Genomic DNA, 21,319 nt, shown 5'->3' on the forward strand with positions numbered 1-21,319 from the left:
TAGCCATGATGGTCTCGAAGAATAAAGAGCATGGGTTCACTATGGTACCTACGATACATCACATAATATGGTGCATCGTGCGCATCATTTATTGCACGATGGATAACTGTATGCGGCTGTACACAGTATGCATTGCATAGTCCGTATCCGTTCATAGTCATTCATTATGCGATGGATAATGCACAGCATATAGTGCACAACAGAAGATCCGTGCTCAAGAATAAAAGCAGCAATTGCCTAATGTTGTCTTATCATATCATCAAAATTTATCATTAGAGTTTTAGGTAGAAGGGTCAGCCAAGAGATCAAGTTAGAAAATCCATTCAGCTGAGTAAACAGCATTTGACGAACAAAAATTATATGGGGCAGTTACTATAGGCCATCATATAGGACGGCCTTAATTTCATGCCATATTTTCTTTTTTTCACATCTTAAAGAAAAAATTTAGAAATCAAATAGGAATTGGATTTCTTCTACTAACCGAGACCATTGGTTCCATAACTAAAAGAATAAAAAATAAATAAATTGCATGCCTAAGAGAGACCATTCGTGGCCATCCATATCCTCTTTCTTCCTCATCAAGTCTCTCTATCTATTATCTTCCTCATCAAGTTATTTCTCCCATTCGTAAGGTCTTCCTCCTTAGTCTCTTTTTTTCTTCCAAATCCCATGTATTATCTCTCCTATCTATGAGGTCTTCCTTGAGTCATATTTTTCTCTTTCAATTTTTTTTTTTGAAAGATCTTTGCATCTAAAAGTTCATGAAAATTATATATCATTTTATCTAAAAGTATGTATTGTGACATCAGACAAATATATGTTAGCTGTGTATCAATCGACTATATACTACATATTGGTAAATGCTAAGTTTGATAAATTATGTATCAATTTATCTGTAGGTATGTATTGGATCATTGTTGTGTGTGTATCAAAAAAGCTTATAATAGTAGTAGTAAGCTATCTACTGTGTGTCATTTTCTCATATGTCATATATTGATGAGTGCTATATTCTGAAAACTACATATCACTTTATCTATAGATATGTATTAGGACGTCGGATAAATATCTTATTAAATGTGTATCAACTGACTATATACTATGTATTGGTGAATACTAAGTTCGATAAACTATATATCAATTTATTTATAATTATATATTAGATCATTGCTGAATGTGTATCAAAATAGCTTACAGTATATATCAGTAAGTCATCTAGTATGTATCATTTTTTAATATACTGTATACTGATGAGTACTATGTTCTAAAAATTATATATTATTTTACCTATAGATTGGGATGTTGGATGAATATTTTACTAAGTGTGTATCAACTGACTATTACTATATATTGGTAAATATTAAATTTGATAAATTATATATTAATTTAGTTATAAATGTATATTAGATCGTTGTTAGGTGTATATCACCTGACTATATACTATATATTGGTGAAATTCATATTTAAAAAATTATATATCAATTTATTTATAGATGTGTATTGACTTGTTTGATGATTATTTTATTTAATATGTATTATATGATCATATAATATGTATCGCTAAAAAATATATATTAAAAAAAATAAAAAATATATTTTTAATCATAAAATTAATAATTTTATTAATAAAAAAATTAAATTTTTAAATTTTTTTAAATTAATATTAAAAAAAATATAGCAAACTATGAACGTATAATATTTTTAGCGCCTGTTTCATATAATTTTTATTTTTAAAATTAGTATAAAAAAATATGATAAATTATGAAGTTCGCTCGGTATGATACTTGATGGTGCCCGCACATATGATTTCTGGTGACGAGGTGCATGCAGTGTAGGGAATAATTTCTCCAGTTCATTGGGAGCTTAAGCCTGTTCCTTCCACTTCGCCCCGCCACACGTCGGCAGCTCTAGTTGTGGGAGGGGAAATTTGTTCAGTTGTTCCAAAAGTGAGCGAGAGAAAGAGGAGGACGAGGAGAGGCATGGCATCGGCGTTGATGAGGGCGAGGCGATCGGCAGCGCTGCCGTCTGCGGCGGTGATGGCCCTCCGGCGGGCCTTCGCGGCGGCCTCCGTGGGGTGCGACATCGTCTCCGCCGCCCCGGGCGTCGCTCTCCAGAAGGCTCGTAGCTGGGACGAGGGCGTCTCTTCCAAGTTCTCCACCACCCCTCTCAAGGATATCTTCCTGGTTTTCTCCTCTCCTGCTCTCTCTCTCCCTCTCTCGGAGTGGTCTTCCTTTCTGATCGCGATTTCTATCTGTGTTTGCTATTCATTTGATTTTTTTTGCCGTTAATGTGTTTTCAGGGAAAGCAAGTTGTCGTCTTTGGATTGCCTGTAAGTCTGTTTACAAGCCCCTTGCTTTTTTCGTTTTATTTGAGGAAATGATCAGAAATATATGTAATCTTGATCAATTTTTGAGCCGGAAAAGAGCGCTTTCAGAGAACTTAGGTCTCAAGGTGGGATTTAATGTGAGTTTCGTCGGGCAAAAACTAGTTGTGTGACTGATTTTGGAGATAGTATCCTGGTTGCCTGAGAGATGAAAGTGTGGGCGAGTCCTACATTCAAGGGAAATCTGTTTGATGAACAAACAGATGAATTTGAAAAGTTTTTAATGGCTGTTTTCCTAGATGTGGGAAATCTCGTTTTGTTAGATCCAATCATGGTTTTCTCATCTATTTTGCAGTCGATAGTCTCGCCTAGATAACAATCAGAGTTTAGTAGAAAGATATCCTTGGTCTACTGAAGGGAAAAAGATTGATTGGTTGCTTCTACATGGTCATTTCATTTGATCTGCTTGGAAGCTTGGTGCTTAACTTGGTCCTTTTGTATTGGAAACAGAGGTTTGAAAACTGTGCTTCATACGGTGGTATAGGCTAGATTTTCATGTTCTGCTTGGACGTTTTCTTTTGTCAAGTTTGGCTTACAATGCTGAGCTTTGGGGTTTTGGTTCTTATTTGTATTTTTACTTGTCCTCGCCCCATTGAAGAAAGGCAAACACAGGAAATCCTTCATTTCAGTGTTCATTGTTTCCATAAAATTATGCTATGACTTCCCAAAGAAGCAGGTTAAAATTGAAGGCTAAGAAAACCTTAAAAGAACACATAGTATACACTATGGGATATGAAACTAGTTTTTTGAAGGGATGTTTATATATATATAGCATGTGATTTGACTGGCTGTTTTTACCGTACACTTTTTTTTAGTAAAGATGTGATAGCCTGTGAGATGCACATCACCAGAAATCAAACTCGGATGTACTTTGATTAAAGAAAATGAGTCAAGGGTTTAGTATCTCATCAAAGACTAATAGAAAGTAATCCTGCATTGAACTGAAGATGAATTGGAAGAGATATTCTTAGTTAACCATCAAATGATTGTGGGATACAAATGACTCTGATTAGGCTGGTGAAGTATTCTTGTATGAGTTTAAACTAGAAAGCTCAAGAACTGCCTCAAGGTTAGGAACTGAAAGTCTGAAATACTGATAGATCATAGAAGTATGTGAATTCTAATGTTTGTTGCGGAATGCAAACTGAAATAATAAGATTAGCCACTAAAGGATGTCAGAAGTGGGTAGGTAGGATACTCGGGATGCAGAGATAATGTTTTAGCAATTAAAATATTTTGTGTAATTTATTGTGAATTATTGGAAGAACTTAACAAAAAAGTATTAGTTGTTTTTATTTTTTTTTCTTTTTTGTTATTGGTGCTATTTATTTATATTTGCTGTGCATATAATGCCCCTTTCAGATTATCAGTTATTGTGTTCAAGCTAGCAAGGTTTCTTCTCTATGCACCTTTTTTCAGTGTTTATTTATTACATATATTCTTTTTTAGTGGATGGTAGAGAGTCATTCTTAAAAGATTTTGTTTGATTTTTGGGTTTAGCACTTAGTGGGTGATGACAAAGTTCTTTTACCATATTCATCTTTGTGTTCAGTGGCGAAATAACAATCACTGAAACACATTAATGTATTATAGGGATGAGCTATTTAGGAAATGCAAAAGGTATTAGTTTATAATTAAAATGCTGACTCTTCATGGTCTAATTCAAAACTTCTTTCCACAGATTAGTAGATTAATTGTCTCTCAAACAAGGGCTTAGTATTTCTCATTTTGCATGTTTCATTTTATAATGGGCTTTGTATCATTTGCTTGGTAGCAGCCTTATGTCTCTCATTTCTTGTAGTTAAATCAAATGTACTTATGTTTTCAGCTTCAAGTTAATTTTTTGGTTGTAGTTACTAAATTGTGTTAATTGTTACTAGGGAGCTTTCACTGGTGTTTGTTCAGCACAGCATGTGCCTAGCTACAAGAACAACATTGACAAGTTCAAAGCTAAAGGGATTGATTCTGTAATTTGTGTGGCTGTCAATGATCCATATGTTCTGAATGGTTGGGCAGAAAACCTGCAGGCCAAGGAAGCAGTAAGCATTTTTATCTTTCTTTTTTGCTTTTATTTTTGTTAACTGTGGTAAGCCATATAGATTCAAGAACATACTGAATAAATAGGATTTTGTTTCTTTTCTGTTGCTTAAAACGATTATAGATACAAGGTCATTGATAATGATATCCATAGATATATTTTGTAATTCTTGTTATATTACTTTATCATCCACAAGGTGTTCTTATCACATAACAATTCCACAACTTGATTCATGGCTGGCTTTCCTATGTTAACAAATAGTTTACATGCAAGTTATTACATGGATGCAATTTTACTTTAAATCTTGAGTATGTATGCTACAGACATGCATGACAGTATATGTATATGCCTATGCAAGAAAATATATGCATGCCAGCATGCAGGTATTGCATTTTTGTCTGTGAATGTGTCATTATTTGTTGTAGGTTTCATTCTCATGGATGCCTTTTTTGGTGCGATATACATTGGAGATGAGCATCACACCATTAGGTTGTGGGTGCTATTGCAAACCTGAAAGTTATTTGTTCATCCATCTGTATGCATTATATGGCCAACACATGATGCAGGATCAATGGAAATAATCCATTTGGCTAAACAACTAACATCCTTTGGGATGATAGTTGCAGGGGAACTTTGTATAGAGGGCATTTTAGTCATTGTATAGAGGGCATTTTAGTCATTCCTGAAGTATGTGAGAAATATTTCTGTTACGATAGCTCTACCTACATGCAGGGTAAACGCGCATGCATGCAACCGAGTGCTTTTACATTATTAAATATGTTAAAAGAATGGAAGAAAAAAAGAACTTAGAAGGTGAAATAGAGAAAGACAGACAAAAGAAGCATGAATTCCACATGCTCTAAGACTTCAGAAGTCATATTTGATAAACCCAAGGAGATGTGGGCATGATTTGCTGCACAGATTGTTACTGGTTCATACCAATTGTACATATCCGTGCATACAAATCGTACCAGACAATACCAATATCAAGCTAGTATGCAATAGAAGGGATATTGAGTGTCGGTACATTGAATTGGTTCATGTACCAAGCGTACCAACATAGTAATAGGATGGTATTAGTACGGAGCTTGGTACCGAGATGACGAATCTTGGATGTAGGTAATATGGATAGATGCTTTTGTGGTGATAGAGGAAACATTTTGGGAGATACTCATCATGCCATTAATATTTTATGGGTTTGAACAATATGCTGTAAAAGGGTCTAAGCATATGAAATGTCCTTGTCTATTTTATTTGGAACTTTATTACTTCCTTTAGATATTGCTGTGGTATCTTGATCACTATCACAAACTTTTAAAACAATGAAGGCATGAGGCGAGTAGCTAGCAGGCGCTCAATGCTTAGGGTCAAGATGGGTGCTTCAGTGACAGCTTGACCCCAACCATTGCTGCTACTAGTGGCCCAGCAGTGGTAGTCCCATAAGAAGTAGAACCACTACCACTAGAGGCATCATAGGCACTAATGGCAGTAGCAGAAACCACCATTGGTGGTGCTGCAGGCACCACTAGCAACAACAGACTCAACACTATTGCTATCGGTGCTAGTCCAGGAGTCCATTCAAAAAATATAAAAGAAAAAAGAGAGAAAGTAGAAGAAAATAAAAGGAAAAAAACTTGCCTTGGTGATCCATTGCCTTTCACCATTTGCTGCTTCACCACCAGGTCCACCACTTCCACCTCATGACTTCATCACCAAGGCACCTCCACGGCCCTTTGTTGTTTTTTGCTCATTGCTTGAAGTTGATTGGTGACCACCATCAAGGCTCCACCAAACCACCAGGATTACTAGGATTACCATTTTGGGGATGAATGGATGAGAATAATCAAGGATTTGGGAGAGACAAAGGTGAAAGGGTAAAGGTGATATTGAATGGATCAGGTTTCGTTGACTTATGTGGTAGTTAGGTAACCCGTTCAGCCTGAATCCAGTTCACATACCTGCCTGAGTGCCCGCCCAGGTCATGTGCTTTAAGCATGGATTTACCTAGGCACCCATCTTGTGGCAGGCTGATTTCTTGGGCCACTCAACCTAGAGAATTAGGGGCCCAACTTGCTTAAAGTAGGTGTCTAGTCAAGCAGCCAACCCATTTCTTAAAAGAGTCAATTGATGCTTTCAAGTATTTTCTATATGTTTTAAATGTAAGTTGATGTTTGTATGAAAGATTTCCACTTCAACACACCAAATGCTCACTTATATTTCCAAAGGATAATGCAGGAAGTAGTTGTATAGATCTAGGATGTATGTACTTGACCTTAGCTCTAATTAGTTTTACATTTTGATGGGCCAATTAAAACTATAGAATGTAATTATAAGTATTTTATTTATTATTCATTGTCACATTTATTAGTATTTTTTGTATGAAATGTACAAAAGAATGCTAAATGACTATGAATTTGAAACCAAGATTTCTTTGCACGTCAAATAAAACAAAAGTATGATTTTTTTTTTTAATGAAGAACTTGGAGATTCACAGACATATTGTATTTATATGTATATGTGTGTGTCTCAATTAAACACAAGTGTGATTTTTTTTTTTTTTATAAAGAACTTGGAGATTCACATAGACATAAACATGTGTGTGTGTGTGCGTGCGTGCGTGCTCGCAGGCGCGCGTGTGCATGCGTGTGCGCGCGCGCGCTATGTACTATATACACTTATATGTGTGCGTGTGCATGCTATGTACTATATACACTTGGACATAATAAAATACACCTACTTATATATGTATATGTATGTGTGTATGTATGTACTATATATCTCTACTATTAAATGAGAGAAGGTTTCGTAGCTAGATCTCCCTTGGTGCTTGGACTCTTTAATATAGCTGATTTTTTTCTTTTTTGGGAAGTGCATTTTAAAGTCCCTCTAGGAGAAATAAAAGGGCCTACATGCTTTTGTGCAGTTCCTCTTCCCAATCACAGAGGAGATGGAGAGGGGCAGAACATAGAGTGTCCACGTCTCTCAATATTTTTTATCTTTTAATAAATTTGAACTACTCTTTTTCAACTCATTATAAAAAGAGGTTGACAAGGGAGAGTGGGGATTAACCCATGTTCTCCCTTTCTATAACTCCATATTTGGAAAAAGAGCTCCCTAATATTTATTCCTTTTTTTTAGTTTATGTTAAATGTTTTTTTAACAAACTCCTTAACATTTATTCTTTTGGCAAATTCACAACCATTCATATTTTCTCACATGCCTCAATATATAGATTAGGATCACAACTATTTCTCCCTCCATGGCGTCATATCCACCTATCCATCCAATCATTAGCATAACACATGCCAAACACTGGTATAATGTACATAACTTCATATATATAGAAAGAGAGTGTGTGAGAAAGAGATGGCCTATGCTCCTCGCAAGAGGAGAGAGTATCAACTTCTCTCGATTCCAAAATCAATAGTGGGCATCCAAATTGAAGATCCACATGTTTTGAGTGTCTGTAACCTATGAATCAAGTGGTTGCAAAATTGAATGGATCAAATGATATGAGGCCATGTTTTGCCATGATCTAATTAGTAAAATCTATTTAGTCTTGATCTGCAAATAGATACATAAGTTCCTATTGAGTGGAGAGGGTATCTATTGTTCTCCATTCCAAATTCAATGATGAGGCATCCAAATCGAGGACCCACACATTTTGGTGATCTCTAACCTATGCATCAAGTAGGTGCAAAAATGAGCGATTAAAATGATATAAGGCCATATTTTGCTATGATTTAAGTATTAAAATATGTTGATTTTCGATCTATACTTGTTTTAACATGTATGGATCTTGATCAATGAGATGGATTCTCAATTTAAATTCTTTATTATGTATTTATAGCATGCTAGCACAATACAAATTGTTCCTTTTTGTGATATGATACATAGGTTAGGGACCGCCAAAATATTTGACTTTGGCTTGTAGGCATTTTTAGTGGTATAGATCATAATCAATAGTGTGGACATTTGATTTGGATACTCCATTATTGGTTTTGGAATTGAGAGTATACATTCTCTCCTTTTAAGAGGAGTATGCATCCACTCCTTGTAAGAGGAGTATAGTCCATCTTAGATATCTGTGTTTGTATCTGCATAAATATATAACCAAGTTGATTAATTTTTTTCTTAAAGTTCAAACATTTGAAGAAAACTTTGCTTGTAGGGCCTAATATTCAAACCAAGATTTCAGCATGGTTTTCCCATGAACACTTATTCATCTACCAACTAGCTATATGAGATGAAACTTTCACATCTTCTCTCTCTAATTCTTTTGTGATCCAAGTGCTTATTAGAAATAATATTGGATTTTTGTTTCTTTTCTAGTATGTTTAGAATGTGATGGTCACCCATAATGCCATGTCATTCACTTGTTTGCTACCTCCACAACCCCAACCCACCCCCCACCTCCCCCCCCAAAAAAAAAGAAAGGAAAAAAACGGCAAACACTCACATTGTCTCTCTCGATGTATAAACTAAAAGAAAACAAGGATTGGAGATTGAGTCATGGGACATTGATTTGAAACTTCAAGGATGATTTAGAGCAAATTTCTAATAGTGTGTTCCACATGGAAAATGCTGCTAGTCCTTAACATGCTGGCCTATATTGGATTTTTGTTCCTTTTCTAGTATGTTTAGAATGTGATAGTCACCCATAATGCCATGTCATTCACTTGTTTGCTACACCCCCCCGGCGCCCCCTCTGCTGCCCAAACAAAAAAAACAAGAAAGGGAAAACAGCAAACACACACACACTCTTTCTCGACGTATAAACTAAAAGAAAAAAAGGATTGGAGATTAAGTCATGGGATATTGATTTGAACTTCAAGGATGGTTTAGAGCAAATTTCTAATAGTGTGTTCCACATGGAAAATTCTGCCAGTCCTTAACATGTTGGCCTATGTCATCATATCTATATACTGACTTGTACCAATGTGTATTTCTTTGAAGCATGGCATATATTTTGTCATGTAATAGTTCAGGCCTTTATCCGGGATTTGCTCTTTAAAAACCCTTGCATGATAACTCAAATAACTTTGCTTCTATACCAGATAATCCTAGACTCTAACCATTGATTTGCTTTCTTTTTTTGAGGATTCGAAGCCAGGATTCACTAGTTGGATGCATTTGGGTACAAAATTATTATTTTGTATCAATCCAAAAGGCTAACAATACTAATTTTTTATCTTCTTTTAAAAAATTAATTCAAGCATTTTTTTCTTTCTTTAAATAGTCATTCTTATTGAGGAAATCGATGATATATATATAAATTAAGGATTCAGATCTCAGCAGGATATTGGGATGGAGTACCATCCCATGTGTCAAGACAAGACCGTCTCACCAGCGTCCCAATGTCTCGATTAGGATGTCTTGAGACATCCTTTGTTCTAAATGTCGGAACGGAGTGGGACGGCAACATGTCCCATCCCATAGAAATCGGGATACTCCCGTCTCATGGGATTTAAAATCTTGATATAAACAGCATATGTCTAGTTCCTTGAGAAGAATTGTTGGGGCTTGAAGAATCTTAGGAGGTGGATCTTTAGATAGGTGGTGATGAGATCTGGGTGATGATGTTCTGTGACTGGTTGAGAAGAATTATTCTGCCATGATGTGTAGCTACTGGTTGGATGAGACCAGTATGATTTTCACTCTGAGTTTGGTTGTCTTTTATATATGTATATATACACCAACAAGTATGTGAACCTCTACTGCCATCATGGCTAACCCACTCCATACTCATGCAATAGGTGTTACATGTTTTGGTAGTGGTGTTTCATGTACAAAGCACTGTAGCACACATGATATGTAGGATGGCCATTGAATTAATATTACTTATACGTAGGCATTTAATAGTATTAGCGATATGCATAACCACCTGCTATGTGTTTTTTCTTTTTCTTTTGAATATGCAACTATTGTCTTCCCTCTTATAAAGTTTTTCATACATCGTAAACTTTTGTTGTTATTGTGTGAGGATGATTTCACAATCTTAGCTTATGCTAACTTGATATTACTCTATGTACATATTAACTAGCAACTAACATATATATTAGGATAGTTTGTGATGTATGGATAGCAAGAGGGTGTTTGGTTGGGGGGGGAGTTAGGGCCTGGAATGGGAATGTAATGGGTGACTTCCATTCCAACTATTTAGTTAGGGAGAGTCCTATTCCAATTTCAATTCCAGAGTGGAATGGAAATGACCCAATCCCCCTAAAATCCAATCCCGACTCTCCTAAGGATTCAAATCTCCATTCCAATTTCGATTCCGATTCCGGTGACGAACCAAATGCTTCGGGAGATATGGCCATTCTGATTTCCATTTCAATACTTTACCATTTCGATTCTGGTTCCAATCGTGAACTAAACACCCCCCTATCGTAGTTTGTAGTTATTGCCTTCTGGAGATTTATAAGAAGAGAACAACAATGCTTCATCTTATAAAGTCACTACACTTATGAAGTCACTATCTACAAAAGATTTCTTTAGAATAATTGAAGTCATTATAAACACTAAACTGTAAATTCTTTGAGGCAAATCAACTTGTTATACCGCTCATGCCTTAAGAATACTTTAATGTAATCCTACATTTAGTAAGGCAAAAAAATGGAATTAGTTATATCAAATTTCAGTGTTGAGTACATTCTGAGTTATATTACATGCATCTCATACATGCAAAACTTAGTTTGATTGATTGTTAAACCTACTTATAGACAGCCATGTTTTACCAAGATGTGCTATCTAATTCAAATTAGTGCACATGCAAATTTATGTTTATGTATGTGCATATATATATATATATATATATATATATAGAGAGAGAGAGAGAGAGAGAGAGAGAGCCGGGGGGGTGGTGCCTTGGCGCAATAGAAAGGTTGCTCGATTGTGATCTAGGTGTCATGGTTTTGAAATATGGAAACAGTCTCTTCACATGCAGGAGTTAGGTTATATATGTTCGTCTCTCTGTAGACCTTGGCAGGAGCCTTGTTTACTGAGATGATATGCACAACCAAACCATAAGTATTTTGATCCAAAAGTTAAAGTTAGCCATGAAAACAAAGACAAATCCTGCAGATGTATCCTCTTTACGAACATCAAAACAGAGTTCTCCACACCAAGATATGGTTTGTCATGTATTTGATCATTCACCTTAACAACTGGTTATTCAATTGTTTGCCTTTATGGACATTTCTGTTACATGTCCTACCTTCATGCAAAAGTAGGTTTTCAAGGCCAAGGTTTCGGCAGCATGTTTGAGTCAGGGGTTAGTCCACATTGGAGTCATGTATTGAAGAAGATATTTAGCACATGACAAGGTCAAGTATTCATAATAGGAGTTCTAGTAGGAGTTAGTTTTGGCTTCTGTTCTCATGTAGTTGCTATTTCTTGGCTTGTTTTTAGCCACTTTCTTTTGAAGTCATGTATAATTGGGGACAACTGCATTGAATAAAAGGTGTGTGGATAAAAACCAAAAGACAAACTGTTAGCTCATCTTACCTGGAGGTTGTGTTTTCCCTCAAAGTACCCATCCCACTTTTTTCTTTTCTTCTTTCTCTCACTTTATCCATCCAAAATAGGGAAAGCTAAGAAGAAAGCTCCCAAACCAAAACACCCAACTACCTGGCCACAGACCCATTAATCAAGGAGCCTCTTTAGCTCGTAATGCTTTGGTATCAAAGCCTGGCATGGAGGAGCAAAGGTTGGCTCTCCTAGAGATTGAAGTGGGATGTGATGGAACCCAAACAATTGGTCAGCTCTGCAAATCCAGCTAGTGGGATCATCATTGCCTTTAAAATGAGAAAAGTCTAGCTTTACCATCATGAGAAGGTATTGATTGAATTCTCCATTACTGCCCCAATCTTACTATTTACCTATCCATTACCTCGCCAGGGCTGGTTATTTGAAGTTTTGAATTCTCTCCTTGCTCACACCCTATGTTGTTAGTGAGTTGGTCAAAATGAGCATTCAATGGAAGCAGATGTTTCTTGCATTTCCTTCCATAATCTTTCCTGTCCAGCAGCCAAATATCCCACTTTATTCTCCAAGCAAGTCAACCTCTACTTCTCCATGCTGAGCTCTGATACCAACGTGTTACAAGCTAAAGAGACAGCTCGTGTAACATCTGTGGCTAGGTAGTGGGCTTTTTTGGTGGGGAGCGTTCTTCATAGATTTCTCTATTTTCGATGGATAAAGGGAGAGAGAAGAATAGAAAAAAGTGGGATGTGTTTACTTTGCAAGAAACCACAACCTCCAAGTAAGACAAGTTAACGGGTTGTCTTTTAGTTTTTATCCACACCTTCTATTCCATACAATTGTCTCCATTTATACACATGACTTCGACAAAAAGTAGCTAAAAACAAGCTAAGAAAAAGCAACTACATGATAACAAAAAGCTAAAACTAACTGCTACTAAGACTCCTTGACCTTATCATGTGCTAACTACCTTGACTCCTTCAATCCATGACTCCAATGCAGACGAACCCATAACACAAACATACTACCGAAACCATGGCCTTGGAAACCTGTTTTTGCATGCAAGTAGGACACGTAACAAGCTCCTAATAGTTTTAGAGAGATATAGAGGTTATTCTTGCTCTTCATGATCAATAAGCAAAAATCTTTCACTAAAATTATTTGTCAGCGCTTGTCTTGCACATAATTTAATTCGAAGAGCAAACTTCCGGAAACAATTAGTGGACTCATCTTTGAAGGCTACTCCTTTTCCATCCACTAAACTCAAAGAATGCAGTATGAAGACAAGTGTCCATTGTTTGGGCTATCACATTCAGTCGAAATGATTCATTTTACTCTCTAACTATATTCTCTACAATCTTCTCTTGCCTTAAATATATCCAGATGCAGGAGAGGCTTCTTGTGGGCTAGCAACTCTGGATCATTTGATCCTTATTGTAAAATAATCTATCTTCCAATCTCCTCCTCCACTTTAGACTTTGCTAGTACAGGTCCTCTGATTGGCTTATTGCAAATGTCAGTACACAATGGATTCTGGTGGTTCCTTGTTTTAATGGCTTTGGCTGAGGCGTTTGAAGCATTTCTTAGTCTTAAATTTATGGTTATCTGGATCTCCATGCCTTTTACAGGCTCATATTCCTATTTTGTTTTCAATGGCCTAACTTCCACAGTTACAAATTTCTTTTTTAAAACTGTTTTCTTGTTACAAAAAAGTGGAAATTTGGATAATAACAATCGATCAAAACTCTGAACTAGCTGCCACTGGACAAGGTCAATTCCCATATCAATTGTCATTGTGCAGTTATTAGTTTGCAATTTTTGTTTATAACCAAAATAATCCTTCATTTGACAAGCATAAGCAGGATGGCTAGGTTCACCCAACAAACATGTAACTAGAAGTTTGTTTATAGTGGGGCAATCTAGTTCAGTCTACAATCAGATATGATCATAAATAAAGGACAACAATATAAAGCATAACTGATTCGTTCATATGTGACAAATCACTAAGATATTTTAAATTAGAAAAATACACTGCCCTTTGGTATGAAAATGATGAAAGTATATAGGTGTCTATTTAATCTGGACAAATAGTGAGACAACTCTAATATGTAATGGTCTGAAACAGTTTGTGCCATCCTGATCATCTAGTATCATTTGGATGTCAATTAAGCAGTGTTAGGCTGTGAGTGTACCTTCAAATTAACATAGTTTTTATGCATATTTTTTTTCCTGGTGTATGAAGCTCCACTTAAGCGAGATCAGTTTAGATTCTATAATTATCTTGTGCCAGCACAATGTACCTGTGACAAGTGAACTAAATGCAGTACATCATTTTTTCTTCCCTTCATAGATTGATTTTTATGGTGACTTTGATGGGAGCTTCCATAAGAGCTTGGAGTTAGATTTGGATCTTTCAGCTGCTTTGCTTGGACATCGTTCTCAAAGGTAGACGTAGCCTTTATGACACATTATGTACTTATTTAGTGCTTTTGCATGTTGTATAATAATATAATTAATATGTGCTCTTAAAATTATGTTGACGACATGTTTCGTCCTTAATGTATCACAATGATCCAAATAACGTGATTTGCTTAGCCCATTAGCATTTGATTCTTGGTTTAGCCATGGTGCTTATGCTATAATCCCATTCATGCTTGATTTCTAGGACATAACAAAACTTGCAACAATCTAGCCATCGACAGGTAAACTAAAGCTAGAATAGAAGTGAGTATATGTTTCTTTATATTGCTTAGAAGAGTGGGGAATATATTGGAGGAGAGAGGAAAGGAGATGATAAGAGGATCATGGAATTAAGAGAAATTAAAAAAAAAAAAAGGATAGAAGAGGTAAGCTGTTGAGATGATTAGATTAAGGTTAGCTGTATTTTATATCATAACTTACCGATAATATATTGTTCTCTATTATATGAGTTAACTTTTGCATTTGTATTGTATGTATGAAATTTTCATTTAGTATCATTCTTTCAGCAAATTTGAGCCATTTATTTATTTCAGGTAGGAGTAGGAGTAATTAGAGCAATTCTATTCTAATTTCATTATGTTCTTGATTAATATTTTAGATTATAATTTTTCTAGGTTTCTGGTCTCAGTTTTTAAGTAATTATTGTTGAGAAGTCCCATATGTGTATACTGGTTTAGGGAAGTCTAAAATAAATAAATAAATCTTTTGAATGGTTTTAGTTGCTTCTTTTATTTTGTCAACAAAAGTCTTAGCTTGTGCAAGCATTTATGGATAGAATTAAGTCTATAGGAAGGAGGCGGGTCCTCCCTTTAGTGCATAACTGATTTTTTTCATTGACAAATTTCATGCCACTTTTTCATCTTGTGATTGCTTAAACAAAGTTGTGATGATCTTGAACCTATGTGTGATGAGGTCTTTGATGATGGATGCAAGGCCACCAGCTTATCCCTGCTTAAGTTCATCCACTTGAGAGTTGAGACCATTGTCTCTAAATGTGTAGTTTCTTTCTCTCCAACTCCATCCAGATCCTTTTCTCTTAATAAAACTTGCTTCTTAATCCCTTAAATCTTTCCACACATCTGCACATTCTTTGCTTAACTTTCATGGTTCAAAATTCCATAAATTTGTAGGATTTCAAATTTTCTACAAATTCCAAAACAAAGATTCAAGATCCCAATACCTGTCCTAGTTTGTTCTCAGGTCAGTGCAGTGCTAGGACACTCATCCCAACAATCGGGATATTGGGCATCTTGGTACAGCATTGGGGGCCAGTTTTTTCTTTTCTTAAAAAAATTCTTCATGTTTAATTTGTTTATTTTCAATGAAACTGCAATGGTATTTATATTTTTAAGGTCCTTGATGGTTTTTGAGTCAATGATAGGGTTTATTTGGTTTAACTTCTCCTTTCTCTCCTCCATCCCTTCTTTGCCTTCCTCTCTTTCTCAGTTATGCTCACTCTTGTTCCTAAACAAGAGGAGACAAAAGAGAGCCCTAATGGGCTCCCTTTTTGTTAGCAAGACCTAGTTGTCATAGCTAGTACTAGGCATCCTATCTATCTAGACTATTTTACCTACTATGACAGCTTGCGCATCCTAGTTCATAAGCAAATTAAGCAAATTCATTTCCTGAGGGCATCCTGTGTATGGTTCTCTTGTTGGAATGATATAGTACCCTCGGGATGTATTGGTCCCCTTGGGTCGTGAATCCTCATTCTAGATGAAGTTGTGATTGGGTCTATTCATTAAAAAGAATTGATTCTGTACATTTCTTATGTACCCATAAGTGCTAAATTATATTTGAATCAGATTTTGGATCAATCTATATTGATAACCTATTGCGGTGCAATACAATTGTAATTTACGAGTTATCTAGGTGCTTGCCAAACCTGAAAAAAAAAATGGAGGTTATTTGTATTCCTTGGAAACCCCCTTGATCCTAGTTTCCTACATTGCCCTACATCACATTTCTAATATATATACTTATAATCAATGTGTCCAGCTTCAGGCCGATGTTGGCTGTGCCAAAGGTGGTCCATATCTTGTTATCTCTTTCCAACTCTAAAACCTGAGAATTACCCATATAGAAGCCCGAGTCCACTTGATCCAAGCTTGGGCTGATGAGCGTAGGGCCTAAGCTAAAATTAAATGCTTATAATTTACATACTTTTATAGATCTAACATTCATCTCTTCTGCATCAAGCTCGAAGTAAGCTATAAAACTTAAGTTTAATTCTCTTCTTCACCCACCCTAACCACTGCAGCTTTGCACAACATACCCTTTACTACCTCTCCCACTTCTTCATCACATTGCCGTTAAGCTTGCAATCCATATCCCATCATTTACTCTGGTTCTAGCCAACCCCAACATGTCAATTGTAGCCCCAACTTATCCTTATTAGTGACCTTAACCAGCAGCTGTCACTGTGCTCACCTTTAGTCAAGATGGTTGAGTCCATGCCTAGGTATGTTGTGCTGGTACTATAACCCATATTGATTGTTCGGCCATACGGTACCATGCCATTCCATTTCGAGCCTGTACTGACACAGCTAGAGCTGGCAAGGGAGGGGAAGAGGGAGAAGGAAAAAGAGGAAAAGAGAGAGGGAGGGAGGGAGGGAGGGGGCTTTCAAGCCCCCTCTCCTTGGGCTGCATGAAAATAGCGGTGGAGCCTCTATTTTGCGAGAGAGGGGGAGGGAGATGAAGGGAGGGAGAGAAGGGGAGGGAGGGAGGGAGAACGAGAGGCCGAGAGCACAAAAATTAGGGCTTTGCCCTTCTTTTTGAATATTTTTTCAAGTGAAGTCGGTGGAGCTCCTATTTTTTTCGAGCCATTCTCTGTGTGCGCGCGCGCGCATGCACGCGCGGGTGGAACAAGAGCTCCACCCCTATTTTCGTGTAGTCAAAGGAGATGGGGCTTGAAACCCCTCTCACTCCCTCTCCCTCCCTCCCCTTTCTCTCCCTCGCCTTCCCTCCCCTTCTCCTTCTCTCCTGTTTCACCGGATTTCTCAAACCAAGGGGGAACCAGCCCCCACTATGGCTAGGTACCTCCCAAATTGGACAGTTCAAAGTGGTAAGAGTATTCTCTGGTCCATGCTGAGTTCTAGCTTTGGACTTTCTTGTTTCCACTTGAATCCAAGGTTAAACCTAGCTAAAGAGTTTGTATTCAGAATCTGTTCTAGTCTGGGCATGCCTTAAACAATGCAGGTGGGTCCAAGCTGTGTGTATTCCAAGCTAAGCTTGATCATCTAGTAACCATGTGTACATAATTTGTTACTATGTTGTGTAAGAATCATTACATTTTGTTCCTGTTATTTATTTATCCATTTGTTCATTTTTGGGAAAGAGTTGGGGAACTGTTAACAAATTATACAGTTATAACTTTGCTGTAGTTGGACATCAACTCCAGCTTTTTGAAGTGAAGAATCCCTAGTTGAATAAGGACTTCAACATCCATTCCTAAGCCCTAGTATACCCTACAGCCCTAGTATAATAGATAGCCAAGGTATCAAGCCTTGTGGAAAATTACAATGCCATCTGCTGAGTTGCCAATGTAGCACCATGTCTGCCACCCAGTCTGCCAGTTGATTCTCATCACTAGAAAAAATGAGAAATCCTCACATCCTGGAATGCAGACTGTTCTTCCTCTTTAGCAAATAAGGAATATATGCCGTGGATGATCAGCCTGTAGCCACTTGATGACTGTGCTAGAGTCCCCTTCAATTGTAAGTTTATTAGCATGTAGACTGAAAAATGTGACACCATCCTATCAAATAATCTTGGGCAAAGATTTTGCTTATCCTTCAGCATAATGTATTAAGTTCTTTCTACTTTTAGTATTCAAAATCCAATCCATTGCTATGTTGGAGCAACTCTTAACCGAGATATGATATTCTTCAAGATTCTTATCACCACCACAACATCTTCCTCATGATCCGTGAAGCTCTTTCATTTCCATTGATTGCATAGGTAAATCAATAAGGCCAATCAAACAGTTTGCTTCTTGATGATTTCTAACTATAAATTCAGCCCATGCTTTTTTAGCGATATCTTTAACTCCAACTTAATCTTGAGCCATTTCTCTGTTGAGGGCATCCATTTGTCAGGAACAAATTTGGATCTGAATGCCCTAGAGAAAGAGTTGATGAAGATAATCAATTAGATCCTTTTTACCTCTCTGCAATGTCCACATATAATACACTATTTGCATGTTGGATGTATTTTTAGTTTTATGTATACATCTAGCATTCTTTAGGAAAGGAGGTTAAAAGAAACTATTTACTTTCATATGCTATGCTTTTACAAGAAATTAACATGCATATAAAGACCAATAATGTGCTTAGAAAACATCTACCCCAGCTTAATAGAGACACCTCAATGTAGAGGAACACTAAATTCTTCAGCAACTTGGAAAGGGAAGCCTCTGAAGTCTGCATCATTTCCTTTAATCTCTTATATTTCCAAAATTCTACCATCTGTATAATGTGAAAGCTATCATCTGTTTTCTCCATTAAAAAATTTCTTGTCTTTCTGTTTGTTAAAATTATGTGGATAATCTAGTGTGGATCTACAGAAAATGTCAGTCTTAAACATTTTGAGAAATTCAGTCGGAGGATAAAGGTTAGAATAGCAGTAGAGTTGTATGACCTTGACTTGAGATTTATATGGATTTATATCTTAACAGATTAATTGTATCCTGTATGTAAAGCATTTTTGTTGGTGAATCACCAATTCTGGTAAGACCAACATATGTGTTTTAGAGGTTTTTGTCTCTTGATTTTCTTACTTCAAAGGAAACATATTATAGCATAACCAAATTTCAGACCTATGGATTGGATGAGTTTCAATCTCCCAATAAAGAGTAAGTGAAAAATCCTACTATTTCCTCTTGAATTTGGACCTGATTCAGACCAGAGCTGGAAAAAATTAAATGCAACCTAACTAGTTCGACCCAGCTAGTTCTAGTTGGATTTTTCAAGCTTGAACCCACATCCACTGTCCTAAGCCACTTTCAGCCTGCTAATTCTTGATTCAATATAGGTTCATGTGTCTGTTTAACTTGAAAGAGTTAATAATTATCAAACTCTAATTTCTGAGTTTTTATAGAAAAAGATAAAATACAAGGATATAAAAAGGGTTAAAAATCCATCGTGACCTTTAACATCTTCAATCCTTAGATGTGCTTTGATTTTGTGTTGAATCTGGAAGCATGCTTTTCTATTTGTTTTGTGAATATGATTCATGGAAAATGCCTAGCCAAATAGTATATCGGTCAATAAAGCAGTATCCTTAAGTGTAAGGCTACAGTTATCAACTTGCACCTTCGTGTCACAGCATATGTGAAGGACTTTTTTCTTCATTGAGATTGCAATATTATGTGTACTATCTCAAATATGGTTATAGTATGACTGCAATGTGGTCCACACTACATTTTTGCTTAATTAAGACTCTGTTCACTTGTCATGCAAGTCGATTTATTTTTCTTTCAACAACTTCATCATTCTTTTCATGTTTAACACTCATATAGGATGCTTATAAACTTAATCTAGAAAATGTGGCACTAAGGTGTGGTTAATGTTTTGTTCGTATCTAGGCTCTTATGATGTGAACTGGAGTGCAGACAATAGAATTTGCCCCTGTTGTTTTCATTATTATTTATTTTATCTTGGCCTTAGACAACATCTGTGGATCATAGTTGTTTTGGAGTGTTATGGCTTATTGACTTGATGGAACAACTGCTTGTTTTGCAGGTGGTCAGCGTATGTTGTTGATGGTAAGATAAAAGTGCTTAATGTTGAGAAAGTCCCTTCAGAATTCAAGGTTTCTGGTGGTGAGGTAATCTTGGGTCAGTTTTGATCTGTTTGGGGGTCCATGCATCTTTGACTGTAATATGCTTCTGGGTGACAAATAGAAACCTAAATAAGTGAAACTTATGAAGGGAGCAACGAACTCTGCCTTAAAATTCTTTTTCGGTTTTGTTATAATAACTACATCAATCATGATACTTTTGTCATTGTTGATGGCATTTTGTTGACTGTTATCACAGAGACAGCCTGATTCCACATGCACATGACAGGATATTGTTGAAATCCATGCTAAGCTCTTCATACCATAGTCTATTTTATAGCAGCAGCAAGGAAAACTTCAAATTTCACATGATAATATATAATTTGGCCTAATCGAACTCCTCACGCCACTAGCAGTCATGGCCAAAAACTCATTAGGGTATCTGTTTACCTATTTACTGCATCTTTTCATAGAATGTGCCTGTGTAGTATGGTTGGCATTCCAACCTTCGTTAAAATATGGTATTATGTTTGGAGCTACTAGACGTCTGAATATTGGTTTTGTTGAGTTGCTTCTGGAGGGATCGTATATTTTGTTGACACTAGCAACTTGATGAAATGGTCTACTTTGTGCTTGCGTCTTTGTTTAATAAGCTAAGTTATTTGTTAAAGGTGTGTTGTTTGTATGTGAGAACACTATGTTTTGGGATTTAAGTGTCCTTCAGAATTACATTTATGGTCTTAGATGGATGTGTATTTTTCTTTTTTTAGTAGAAAGGAGATGATTTCATTTAACAATCTCTTTTGTACAATATTATTGGTTCTTCTCCATCTCAATAATAAATTTACAAGAAAGATAAAGAGGAACTAGTCCAAGTTACAATATGTATTGGCTGCATGTTTGGCCAATGAATAAGCACACTTGTCCGACAGTAATAAGATACTCAAATTAATGCAATTTCAGGATGAGATTTCTATTAACAGGTTATTAATTGTCTAACTTGCTAAGGGTACTTTCTGGTGGTTGGCTTGTCATTGATTATTGAACATGCTCTTAAATTTTAGTTGTATGAAACTTGGCTACAAACAAGCAGTTGATAATTTGATTTTAAGCAAGAATTCTATCTACAAGTTGAAGGGGGGAGAGATTAGCACCCTTAA

The 21,319-nt window shown here is 36.3% G+C and overlaps 1 protein-coding gene across 1 annotated transcript; it reads left to right on the forward strand.

Moving 5' to 3' along the window:
- The first annotated feature begins 1,802 nt into the window (after window positions 1–1,802).
- LOC105060441 (peroxiredoxin-2F, mitochondrial) lies at window positions 1,803–20,385 on the forward strand. Its single transcript, XM_010944135.4, has 5 exons — window positions 1,803–2,180; window positions 2,297–2,326; window positions 4,261–4,419; window positions 14,251–14,345; window positions 20,123–20,385. Exons 1-5 carry the CDS (start codon window positions 1,977–1,979, stop codon window positions 20,226–20,228), a joined length of 594 nt encoding a protein of 197 aa, XP_010942437.1. The 5' UTR covers window positions 1,803–1,976; the 3' UTR covers window positions 20,229–20,385.
- Window positions 20,386–21,319: the final 934 nt, after the last annotated feature.

This window comes from Elaeis guineensis, chromosome 7 (genome assembly GCF_000442705.2).
Source record: "Elaeis guineensis isolate ETL-2024a chromosome 7, EG11, whole genome shotgun sequence".
In the NCBI taxonomy this organism is placed as follows: domain Eukaryota; kingdom Viridiplantae; phylum Streptophyta; class Magnoliopsida; order Arecales; family Arecaceae; genus Elaeis; species Elaeis guineensis.